Genomic DNA, 13,196 nt, shown 5'->3' on the forward strand with positions numbered 1-13,196 from the left:
AAGATCAGGTGTGGTTTTTTTAATGGAATTTATTTCAATAAATCATATTTACCTAGATCTTTATACATATCTGCCCTTGAATAGGAACATAAATTAAGGTGTGGATTCCTGAACATCTCACAGACTTATCTTATTTTAGAGGCTTGGTTCATGACATTACTTTAGTTTTCTTCCATTCCTGAATCAAGGGCCCTTTGATCCTTAAGAATGAATACAGCTGTATCCTAGATGCAATTTTTCTTGGAATAAAATACATATTAATCTTTCTATCTTTCAATAAATACCAAATGTATGCAATCTGAAATTTCCATAAGAAAAAAATTACCTCATTTTATTGACAATTACTGCATTCCTTTTAAAAGAATCTATCACATAAAACACAGTCAAAAATCAAACTTGCACAATTACAAAAGAGAAGGGACGTATTTATGAATCCAGGGAACAAAGTTTGACACCCTTGTGTAAACACCAGGGAAGTTTGGTCTTCCACATCCATGACCCCAGCTAACAATGCCGGTCAAAATCCATTTTCCATCACTCTTTCTTCGACAGGATAAAGGTCCACCTGAATCTCCCTACAGAAGAAGATAACGTAAGTAAAAAGCACTTTTGGTCCATGGTTGTCAGTTTTGTTATTAAAGTGCCTAATGAATTGTGTTTAAACTCCCAGTCTGACAGGGTTCTTAGCTAACTCCTGTGCAGTTTGGGGAAGTATTAAGAAATAATGTGAAACTTCTAATGTCATTTTAGAATTATTTTTCCTGTAATCAAAAAGGTGCATTCATCGTAAGAAACTTGATTCTTTAGGCCAGGAGTAACATTTGAAGATTCTTGCAAAGGAATCAACTTTCACATACCTCCAAACAAATAGCAAACCTCAATAATAAAAATAGTAGTAGTAGTAATAGTAATAATAATAGCTAACACTTATTTAGTGTTAGAATGTGCTAAGCACTATTTTGGGTCATTGAATCCTCATAATAACCTTTTGCTTCTTCATGGATCACAGCCTTGTCATAGTGAAGGAGCTTGAATAATTCAATGAAGCTATGAGCTATGCTGTGCAGGGTCACCCAAGATGACCAGGTCATAGTGGAGAGTTCTAACAAAACATGGTCCACCAGAAGAGGGAATGGCAGACCACTCCAATATTCCTGCCATGAAAACCCCATGAACAGTCTGAAAACATGAAAAGATATGACACCAGATGAGCCCCTCAGGTTGGAAGGTGTTCAATATACTACAAGGGAGGGGTCAAGAAGACTTGCACATGACTGAGTGACTTTCACTTTCATTTAGTGGTAGTGTGTGCTAAGCACTGTTTGGGGTCATTTAATCTTCACAATAACCTTTTGAGGCACAGTTATCTTGGAGGATTGGTTGACTTCTAACTCTATGCCATACAACTTCAGTGTTGGCTCATGGCCTTGAGGAACCAATGAAAGGAGACCCTCTTTAGCTGGCAGGGTCCGATGACACAACCCCAAGGATCACTGGCTGATAGTTGGTACAGAGAAATCACTCTCACCTCATAGCCCTTTCTGGTATCTTAATTCCAAAAACAAAGGCTGAAATAATTCAGTGTTTAAATAGAATTTCTACAGTGTTCATTATTTAAAGTATAAAGTTGGCTTAAAGCTCAACGTTCAGAAAACTAAGATCATGGCATCCGGTCCCATCACTTCATGGCAAATAGATGGAGAAACAGTGGAAACAGTGGCAGACTTTATTTTGGGGGGCTCCAAAATCACTGCTGATGGTGATTGCAGCCATGAAATTAAAAGACGCTTACTCCTTGGAAGGAAGGTTATGACCAACCTAGATAGCATATTAAAAAGCAGAGACATTACTTTGCCAACAAAGGTCTGTCTAGTCAAGGCTTTGGTTTTTCCAGTGGTCATGTATGGATGTGAGAGTTGGACGGTGAAGAAAGCTGAGCGCCGCAGAATTGATGCTTTTGAACTGTGGTGTTGGAGAAGACTCTTGAGAGTCCCTTGGACTGCAAGGAGATCCAACCAGTCCATCCTAAAGGAGATCAGTCCTGGGTGTTCATTGGAAGGACTGATGCTGAAGCTGAAACTCCAATACTTGGGCCACCTGATGCGAAGAGTTGACTCACTGGAAAAGACCCTAATGCTGGGTAGGATTAGGGGCAGGAGGAGAAGGGGATGACAGAGGATGAGATGGCTGGATGGCATCACCGACTCGATGGACATGGGTTTGGGTAAACTCCGGGAGTTGGTGGTGGACAGGGAACCCTGGTGTGCTGCGATTCATGGGGTCGCAAAGAGTCAGACATGACTGAGTGACTGAACTGAACTTAACCTGAAATTTTATTTTCAGCTAAACCCGTGTTTGTGAGTGCTTAGTCATGTTTGACTCTTTGCGACCTCATGGGCTGTAGTCCACCTTCTCCTCTGTCCCTGGGATTCTCCAGGCAAGAACACTGGAATGGGTAGCCATTCCCTTCTCCAGGGGATCTTCCAACCCCGGGATGGAACTTGGGTCTACCTGCATTGCAAGTGGATTCTTTACCATCTGAGGCACCAGAGAAGCCCTAAAGCTGCCTACTCAGAGGCAAAGATAAAATAAGCATTCCAGATTTGTCCTTGGATGCCACCCCCACAATTCTAAACCTGAGTATATAAATTCTAAGTAGTAGAGAGACTGGAATCTTTTTATTTTAACTGTGAAGCCTCATTTAACCTCTAAACCCTGGCAGCTATGGAGAACAGGACTATATAACCAAACACCTGCAGGTAGCACCCAAAATATAGTAGCTTTCAGAGATAAGAGTTCAAATCCCAACTCAACTAGCTGTGTGACCTTGAGTAATTTACTTAGGCTCTCTGTGCCCCAGTTCCCTCTTCTATAAAATGTGGATGAAAGAATAATTTGAATGAATTTGTGTAAAGATCCTGGCACAGTCCTTGCCACAAAATAGGAGTTCTGAAGATAGAAGTCATTTTTATAGTAAGATGAGTTTTTGTAGCACAGTGTCTAAGGTTATGGAAAGATGTGGGAACAGCTCCTCTGCCCTCTGCCTGCACATGTGCTCAGTCATGTCTGACTCTTGGCAACCCAGGAACTGTAGCCCACCAGGCTCCTCTGTCCATGGGATTCTCCAGGCAACAATACTGGGGTGGGTTGCCATGCCGCCCTCAAAGGGATGTTCCTGACCCAGGGATTCAACCCGAGTCTCCTGCACTGGCTCATCCTCTAAAACATCTGCTCACTTTTTGGTAATCATATAGGTATCTGCATAGATTGGAATCTGAGACTCATAGAAATATTCCCCCAAAGGTGACCTTCAACTTCACCACTGTCAGAAGGCCTCCAGTCACCTTTCCCACTCCTCTTTTCTTTCCCCCAGCCTGTGTGTCAAAGGTAAGTGAATAAAATACTTGTTATTTTAGAAGGTACACAGTCACTGCTAGGGAAATGGGTAGCAATCCTAAAACACTGTGTGTGTGCGTCTTGCTATGTTTTTTAGTTTCTGGTTATAAGACAATCATGGCAGAATGATAAATGCAGACTCCATTCTCTAATTGTTGGAGAAAAATACATGGGGACTAGAAAATGAGTTTTACAGATCCAATTAGTATTTAATCACCTTTCTCTCATCTCAGACAATTGGATTATAATTAGTATCTGAATTAAGGCAATCACCTGCCCAGTTATTGCCAGTATGGTGTAGATTAAACATGAAAGCATTTTTTGGAAAGTACAATATGTTAGACAAAAAAAACATAAGATGACTTACTCTGCAAGCATCTTTCTTGCCTGACATGACACCCGCACAGAGCATCCTTGAAGTGATGATGCCATAGGTGGAAACACAGAGGGTTTGGTCAATGAGCTCTACCTCCGCTTGCTGCAAAATTGGGGAGCCTTTATTGTCTGGAAAATACACAGAAGTAGAAATCAAGGCAATGATTACATTTACTGTATTAGACAATTTATTCATTTTCTCCTTTTATTCTATAACAATTTTTTTTTAGGTAAATTCTATTATGATCCTCATTTTTTCAAATGAAGACATGGAGGCTTAGGAGGATAAAGGACTTATCTAATGGCACACAAATAGCAAAAATAGAGAGGGATTCAGACCCAAGGTCTGACTTGACCATCTGAGCCATGGTGCCATGGTCCTTCTCTGCATACCTCCTGCCTTCAAGACTGTGAGTCAGCAACAGCTGTTACATTACCAACACTCCCTGAGTCAAGAGGGCCCCTTAAGTGGAACATGATAACTGACATCTGGGAGTATCCTAGGAACCATAAAAACATAACAGTTTGGATACAGCCCTTTCACTTCCTTTTTAACCCATATGGCTAAGATAATTCATTGACACACTCATGATTGTAAAGAAAATATCCATCAGCAGTGCCAGGCTGCCCAGGTTCCTGGAAAGGTGTTGGAGTGACCTGTACCTGCTCACAGCTGCGTGGCAGCTGCAGTGGTGGTCACGCCCACCTCTGGGGTTGGGGAACACAGCAGTGCCATGCAAAGTTTTGTACTTTACAAGAATGTTAAAAATGTTCTTTGTGTGTAGTAAATATTTAATAATACTATCAGAAACATTAAAGTCAGCAGAGTGATTTTTTTAAAAAAAGAAAAGAAAATGCCCCATGATAAAGTGGTTGAAAAAACTCTTTCCTCTTATGATATACGATGATGTAATGAAAGCCCTGAGCACAGTCCTGATGGTTTATAGGTGTTCGAGCAGTGATCTGCCTTCTCCCAGAAGGCCCAGACAGGTGGTGAATTTCATGAGTTCAATAACTAAATGTAGGCAGTTAGCACTGGAGAAGCTGCCCATAGTGAATCTTTAGAGAGTGTCAAAGCAAGGCCAAGATATGGTTCAAGATTTTAAGATAATGTACCTGTTCTAAGCACTTAGAAATGACTATAAGGGAATCCAGGATAAACACTAGGAGATCAAGGGAAAGCATCAGCTCTCACCTCTGGGGGAGATGTTCACAAAGTTTTGGATTCTTCTCTTTACTGTGTATTTAGAATTCTAAGCCATAAAAACTTTGGCAGGGTACATGTAGAGGACTTCCCTGCCATACAATCTGACCTTTGTGCATATGATAAAGATGCCCCCTCTAGGTGGGGGATTGTAAAATGGCATTCTCTCTTGGTGGACCATTCCTAGGCTGATGTGACCGCCCCTAGGCCTGAATCTGCAGTCTGGGGAACTGAGGACAATCTGGGTTTCAGCCTTCACTCTCATCCACTCGGCCAGTTGCCCTCGTGAAGGACATACTTGCATAATCCTCCAGACAATTGTCTATGAGTTGACATAGTAAGTTGTGTACGAGTAACCTTCTCTTTTTTCTGAAAATGCGTCAATTTTTTTGGATGAAAGGGAACCTATAAATATGGAGGAAATGTTCTTCTATAGCAGAAAACATAGCAAACCCCTCCGAGTTTGAAAAGGGCCTGTACTATCCAGTCCTGCCTTGCTCATAGACCTTCCCTTAAGAAGTGGTTCTCACTTCTTTGGGGGATAAGGGGAGAGCATCATAAAACCAGAATTATAATACTCTCCTCCAGTCTATCTATCAGAGTTGTTAGAAGGCTCAGATGAGATCATATACAAAAACCCTCTCCATGAACCCCAAAGCACCGCATCAACATGAGTTACTGTGATCTGGAGGGGAGCGGAGGGCATTCCCTGACACACACACCTGCTTCGTGCCTGCGCCCCCAGCCGGTCACCCAGCACTTCTCTCCGCTGCGCACTTTCTGGCTGGCAGGAGGAATGCATATTGGCTGAATGAGCTGCTTCAGGGTCTCAGGCCAGGCGACACTGAGCTGTAGCAAGGCAATATCATAGTCAAAGGTCTGGCTGTTATAGTATTCATGGACCACAATTCTTCTCACTGGGGAGACGAACTTGGCATTCCCCTGCACATACATGCCAAGGTGCGCAGTCCATGGTGTGGGATCAGACAGCCTGGCACAAAAGGAAAGAAGCAAGAAGTCAGAGGCTTGAAGAACCATGTATGGTTTGGAAAGAGCACTCCACAGAGAGAGAGGGGCTGCGGGAAGGGAGGTCTGACTTTCACTCCCTATTGTAGTAACTGACTCTGCCTCTGAGCCTCCCTTGTCTCCTTAGTAAAACCAAAGATGAAGTAAGGTAGAGTAGGGCTGGCAGATGTGAGCTGGGTTCCAGGACATTTCCTCAGTGAATTCTAAGGACATGCTGGAAATTTTCTTGCCATTGATATTTCAGGAACCACCCACAAATCAGGATTGTCAGTGACTGGAATTTATTTGGTACCTTCTCCCTATTCATGCTGACAGTGCTATTTGACGGAGAGAGACAGGGCCAGTAAGACAGTGATCTGGGGATCCTTTTACCAAATTCAAATGATATCAAGACAGATTAGAAATCAAAGTGTTTCAAGCAGGAATTTAAGGAAATTTCTTTTTGCAAACTACCAGAAGCCTTAAAGATTGCTGCTCTAACTGCTCAAGCTTGACTATTCACAGGGCCCCACTCCCTATGAGCCCCCCAGTGGACTGGCATGAAGCCATGAGGGCTTTGTAATCTCCATCTGGGGTTTCTTACCTCCACCAGTGCAGCAGCCTTGCTCTGTTGGGGTGAAGATAATGTGGACGCTTTGGAAAAAAAATAAGGACAGATCCCAAAGTGCATGGCCCCTAATCTCACGTGCAGTACAGGGACCCATGGGAGTATTAAGGGTCATATACTACATAAAAGACTAGTGATGGAACAGAAGCAGAGCCATTTCAGTCATTAACACGAATCCTATAATTTCCAGGAGAAACAAATACTCTAATTGTATAAATTCATTGAAATACTTTTAAAAATTCCAAGTGAGAAATAATTGATATATTTTTGTATCTAGGATTCAATTGGTTCCAAACAAGGTTACATTTTAAGTGAAGTTGTTGTCTGAGCTTTCCTTTCACCCTTAGTGGGGAGAATGTATGGCCCACGATAATCCCATCAGTAAGGGCAGACAGAGCCCTCCCGACAATTAACCTAAAGGACTTGTTTGTGATCCTCCTCTGTGATATTGTGATTTATAATAAAAAATATACATTTGGTCATCCTTGCATTCCTGGCACAGAGCTCCTAAAACTCGTAGAATTTCCTAAGTGATGAGAGGGACCAAAGTGTCTTTTGTTATGTTACTGAGGTTACTTTGGGACTGCAACTAAGGCTGAAGGGGCTAGAGGTTGAATTTGTGTCCAGTGATCAATGATTCAATGAATAGTGCCTGTGTCAGGAAGCCTCCATAAAAGCCCCAAAGGTTTGGAGAGCTTCCAGGTTGGTAGACACCGTGAAGATGGGGAGTGAAACTGTCCATGCATGGAAAGCTGAACTCTTTCTCATACCACACCCTATGTATGTCTTCCATCAGGCTGCTCCCAAATTGTATCTTGTTATAATAAACTGGCAAGCCAGCAAGTAAAATGTTTCTCTGAGTTCTGTGAGCTGCTGTAGCAAATTAGTAAAATCCAAGGAAGGGGTCACTGGAACCTACACGCTATAGCCAGTCAGTCAAAAGTGCAGGTGACAACCTGGCTTTCTACTGGTGTCTGAATTGGGGGAAGGGGAGTAGATTTGTTAGGCTGAGCCCCTAAAATGCTTAATCCGACTCTCTGGGTAGACAAAGTCAGAACTGAGTTGAATTACAGGACACCTAGCTGGTGTCAGACAATTGCTCGGGCGTGTGGGACCCTCCCCACCACCACACTGGAAACTGGATACAGAATCGTTGCCTTCACACCCTGAATAGGAATCTCCATATTCCAGTCCTCCTTCACTGCTGTGCTCCACACATTCCTACACTCCACAGTCTTCACACATTCCCATAGAATTCCTTTCAACTTGAAAGCGCTATCTTCTTTTCTCAGCCTAGTAAAAGCCTATTCATTCTTGATATACTTTTGTGACCTTCCCTTTAAGTCAGTAATACTTAAAAAGAATATTCAGCATATAATCGGTGTCACAGAAACACAGCGAAATTAAGAACGACCAACTGAATTGATTGAATGGATCCAAACGGGAGCTTCTTCCCGCAATGTCAGGGCAGCTATGTGGTCTGTGGTCACTTTAGAGTAAGAATTGAGATGCTCTACCTGCTTCCATGGAAACAGTGGGCGGCAGAGAGGAGCCACTCCCTGGAGATGACTGAGGCGCCACAGTAGGCAGATCCAACGAAGTGGAGGCTGACTTGCCACGGCCAACCCCCCTCCTGGGTGTCGGTGCCCCCGATGATGCGATGGAGGCTGGGGGAGCTTCTGCTGCAGCCTTTAGGAGGGGGGGGGGGGTCCCATGAGTTAAGCGCAGAGTTGGAAGAAAAACCAAGCATTCAGTCAAATTTTGAGATAGGTTGGGAAGTAACTAACCAGGTAAGCAACTGGAAATCCCCTGCTTATCTAAAGAGGCAATACATGGGTCTGTCTGAAACCAGCACCAACAATCCACTACCTCCCTCCTGAAAACAGGCCTTGATGCAGAGTCTCTGTACAGTAACACACATGAGGGGAGGAAGGGACCTATTAGTAACAGCTGTACCGATAAAAACAGCAGCTGTGGAGTTCAGGTTGTTAGGTAGAGAAGAAAGATTAGTCCCAAAAGCAACTGAATTGAGAGTGTCCTTGAAATTGTGTTGATTCGGGAGAGAATTTGTAAGTCCAAAACAAATGAAAACCTAGTTAAGAAAAACTAGGTATCAAAACAATTATTTTCCAGTGTAAATAGTATTGAGAAGGATATATAATTAATATGTTGGCACATGGCCAATTAGAGATCACGTGATTAATAATAACACATGGCAGATTACAGTTATCAGGTCATAGCTAAAGAAAGAACCAGCTCTTGACATTGATCACAACATAAGGCATAATTAATAAAATCATCCACAGTATTCCAGTACGTATTTCTTTTCTCATAGGCTTTTTTTTTTTAAGAGCTTATGCCTTGATTAGAGTTACTAGAAAGTGGAAGTTCTCCATGTAAACACCTAGTGCATGAATACTTATTATCAAAAAAGAAGGCAGAAAATAAAGACTAAGTAATTTTTAATTATTTCTTATTCTTAAGAATTAAGAAAAAATTAAAAGAATTCACTCTAGACTTTTTAATTCTGAGAAACCATTTCAGATTCAGTTCACCAATATCTTCTATTCTTCCCTGGCCTGTGGCAATTTCTGCAAGGGGAATTATACCAAGAATGAAATGAAAATGAAAAATAGGTCAACTGAGGGGGAAATACGAAAGATCGGAAGGAACATGTTTCTACTCACTACAGCCTTCTTCATCGCTTCCATCCAGACAATCCACGTTGCCATCACATTTTGCATTTTGTTTCCTAATGCAAACATCATTATTACACTTGAAAGTTCTGTTGTTGCATGGAATACCTAAAAATGAACAAAAGAAGAGACTGATTTGAGTGAATGACACTGAGCTCTGTCCACCAAGGATGGCTTAGCCACAGGGTCAGTATTTGCTGCACGTGGCAGAGGGAACTGAAGCAACCCCCTGTCCTGTCCCTGCGTCTCAGCAGAGCCACTGAAAGGCAGGCAGGCACTAGCTGAGAATCGATCCAACAGCCTCTCCTTTCTTCCGCTGTAGGGGAGATGCCAAGCAGTCGGCTGTATCGGTGGCTTAAGCTATGACCTCTTTGCCATTACTTTGTCTTGTTCTCCAAGAAAATTTTAAAGCAAAAATCATACTCAGTCCTTTTATACCATTAGGGGGGGAAATGGACAGATTTTGTGAATATACAGCACATTTGTTCACAACTCTGGCTGTGTGTGTGTTTGTAGGGGCTAAATAGACTATACCTGATCACGGTATCTGGCACATCCCTCTATATCAGATCCACAGTATACTTTAGTCAAGAGCAGCATTAAAATTACATCAGCAAGGAAAATCTTCCAGTATTCTCTCTCTCTCTTTCCCTCTCTGTCTCCCCACACACATGCACGCAGACTCCACCCCAATTAGTGAACAACTCATCCATTTTATCTGGCCCCAGGAGGATTCCTGGGACCTGAGACTTTCAGTGGGGAAACGAGGACAAGTCGATTGCCCTAGCTCAACAGAGATATTTTGATTTTGGCTTAGAAGAGTGTGCTTGGCATGTATACCCATGGCTGATTCATGTGAATGTATGACAGAAACCACCACGATATTGTAAAGTAATTAGCCTTCAATTAAAGTAAATAAATTAATTTAAAATAAATTAAAAAAAAATAAAATAGGAAAGTTGAAAAAAAAAAGAAGAGTGTGCTAGGAAGAACAGCCGAGTGCAGAGCACTCCTGCTCACTGTGAGTGCAGTTCTGCTCATCCTGGCCGTCCTCACAGTCCTGGAAGCTGTCACAGATCAGAGCACTGTGCTGCCTGAAGGAGCTGGCATTGCAGGCAGGTTTGAGAGTCACTGGAAGGAGAACAGGCAGAAGCTGGTGAGCCTGAGACATCAGTGGGACCGCTGAGGACCAGCAGTGCTCCCGGAAACACGCAAGTGGTTAAGATGACTTAAACAAAACAAAATGTGTGTGTTCTCAAAACTGACAGCTGCAAGAGGAAAAGTAGATGTTTAACCTTTGGTGTAATTCTTTGTACTTTGAGTTTGTCAGATCTGACTTTTGCTGTGCGTAAATACATTACATTTTGGCTGTTTATTTAATTACAATTAAATGTATCATAAGATTTTAAGAAAATAAAAATCATAAGCTAAATTGAACTTGTTTACCTTCCAAAACAAGATGGAGTGTCCCGAGATTGAGGATTTTGTCTTACTCATCTCTGTACTTCAAGTGCTTGATCAAGTAGTTGTTGTTTAGTTGCTAAGTCGTGTCTGACTTTTTTGTGACCCCGAGGACTGTAGCCCACCAGGTTCCTCTGTTCATGGGGTTTTCCAGGCAAGAATACTGGAGTGGGTTGCCATTTCTTTCTCCAGGGGATCTTCCTGACACGGGGATCAATCTCCTGCATTGGCAGGAGGATTCTTTACCAATGAGCCACCAAGAAAGCTCAATCAAATAGTAGATGCTCACTAAAAGTTTACTGAATAGATTAATGAATGTGAGATCTTAAGAAACAACAGTCTTGTAGTTTATCGGTAAGGAAAACTCTCTTTAAAATTATTTTACCCTCAGTTCAGTTCAGTTCAGTCGCTCAGTCGTGTCCAACTCTTTGCGACCCCATGAACCGTAGCATGCCAGGCCTCCCTGTCCATCACCAACTCCTGGAGTCTACCCAAACTCATGTCCATTGAGTTGATGATGCCACCCAGTCATCTCATCCTCTGTCATCCCTTTCTCCTCCTGCCCCTAATCCTTCCCAGAATCAGGGTCTTTTCCAATGAGTCAACTCTTTGCATGAAGTGGCCAAAGTATTGGCGTTTCAGCTTCAACATCAGTCCTTCCAATGAACACCCAGGACTGATCTCCTTTAGGATGGACTGGTTGGATCTCCTTGCAGTCCAAGGGACTCTCAAGAGTCTTCTCCAACACCACAGTGCAAAAGCATCAATCCTTTGGCACTCAGCTTTCTTCACCGTCCAACTCTCACATCCATACATGACCACTGGAAAAACCATAGCTTTGACTAGACGGACCTTTGTTGGCAAAGTAATGTCTCTGCTTTTTAATATGCTGTCTAGGTTGGTCATAACCTTCCTTCCAAGGAGTAAGCATCTTTTAATTTCATGGCTGCAATCACCATCAGCAGTGATTTTGGAGCCCAGAAAAATATAGTCAGCCACTGTTTCCACTGTTTCCCCATCTATTTGCCATGAAGTGATGGGACTGGATGCCATGATCTTAGTTTTCTGAATGTTGAGCTTTAAGCCAACTTTTTCACTCTCCTCTTTCACTTTCATCAAGAGACCCTTTAGTTCCTCTTCACTTTCTGCCATAAGGGTGGTGTCATCTGCATATTTGAAGTTATTGATATTTCTCCTGGCAATCTTGATGCCAGCTTGTGCTTCCTCCAGCCCAGCATTTCTCATGATGTACTCTGATATAAGTTAAATAAGTAGAGTGACAATATACAGCCTTGACGTACTCCTTTTCCTATTTGGAACCAGTCTGTTGTTCTATGTCCAGTTCTAATTGTTGCTTCCGACCTGCATACAGATTTCTCAAGAGGCAGGTCAGGTGGTCTGGTATTCCCATCTCTTTAAGCATTTTACCCTGGAGACATTCACTTCCTGAATTAGGAAATACCAGTATAAATCTATAATAATTTTTGTTCTTTGAAATATTTTCAGGAATTTCCTTTAAACCAGTGACAGATACAGCATATTGGCAAGCACTCTTAGAAGGTATAATTTCTTAGACATTTCTGTTTTTTTGAGAAATCATTATTTGTGTTATCTGCTCTTGTTTTTTCAGAGGTACATCTTGAGGGGAGCAGAAAGGAGGACATTGCTGCCCTGAAATAGTTCATTTATCTACTCTGAGAGTAGCTGGTAACCTAGTCAACTCCTAGGGAACAGCTCAAACATGGCATGATGAGAAATGATGATTACTAAAGCACGGTTCTTGTTACAAAGTAACAATCACTTTCACTTGGAGCATCAAGTGTTGCATTAATAGGGAATAATAACATAAAAAACAAAAGCAACCTCAATCCCTATATAATGGTATATATTTTCTTAAGAAATAGAAGATCCTATAGATTTAAATTGTTAATGAAGCCTAAGTTAAGAGGGTTTTATTTTGTTTTGCCAATAAAAAAAAGGTGTAGAGTCACAGGTTATTTTTTATGAACATAAGTTTTCAGTTATTTATATTTCTCTAAAATATGAGAAAGATTAAATAGCATCACCATAGCAATTGTATTAAACTCTGGATCTTTATTTATTTTTAATATTTGTTTATTTGGGCTGCACCAGGTCTTAGTTGCAGCACACATGATATTTAGTTGCAGCATTTGAACTCTTAGTTGCAGCATGTGGGATCTAGTTCCCTGACCAGGGATCGAACGAAGGTCCCCTGCATTGGGAGTATGGAACCTTAGCCATTGGACCACCAGGGAAGTTCCAAACTCTGGATCTTTAGGAGAAAGCGTTGCCAGTGTCGTCATATGGTCTGGTGAACTATTCTCCCCATATTGCTCCCTAAAACTGGAGATAGGTTCAGAAATGATGTGCAAATAGTCATGAAAAACCAAATCAGAGATTCTCTGCCCAA

The 13,196-nt window shown here is 41.9% G+C and overlaps 1 protein-coding gene across 2 annotated transcripts in view; it reads right to left on the reverse strand.

Moving 5' to 3' along the window:
• Positions 1–404: 404 nt before the first annotated feature.
• Positions 405–13,196, reverse strand: part of TMPRSS7 (transmembrane serine protease 7) — a 48,715-nt gene continuing 35,923 nt past the window's right edge. For both annotated transcript variants that reach the window (XM_081542450.1, XM_081542460.1), the window contains 6 exons: positions 10,325–10,435; positions 9,296–9,412; positions 8,126–8,297; positions 5,698–5,966; positions 3,764–3,900; positions 405–575 (listed from right to left, as the gene is read on the reverse strand). In XM_081542450.1, coding sequence (XP_081398576.1) covers positions 405–575; positions 3,764–3,900; positions 5,698–5,966; positions 8,126–8,297; positions 9,296–9,412; positions 10,325–10,435 — 977 coding nt within the window. The remainder of the gene's footprint in view (positions 576–3,763; positions 3,901–5,697; positions 5,967–8,125; positions 8,298–9,295; positions 9,413–10,324; positions 10,436–13,196) is intronic.

The sequence above is a fragment of the Giraffa tippelskirchi genome, chromosome 2, assembly GCF_054371585.1.
Source record: "Giraffa tippelskirchi isolate mGirTip1 chromosome 2, T2T-mGirTip1v1.2.pri, whole genome shotgun sequence".
Taxonomy (NCBI): domain Eukaryota; kingdom Metazoa; phylum Chordata; class Mammalia; order Artiodactyla; family Giraffidae; genus Giraffa; species Giraffa tippelskirchi.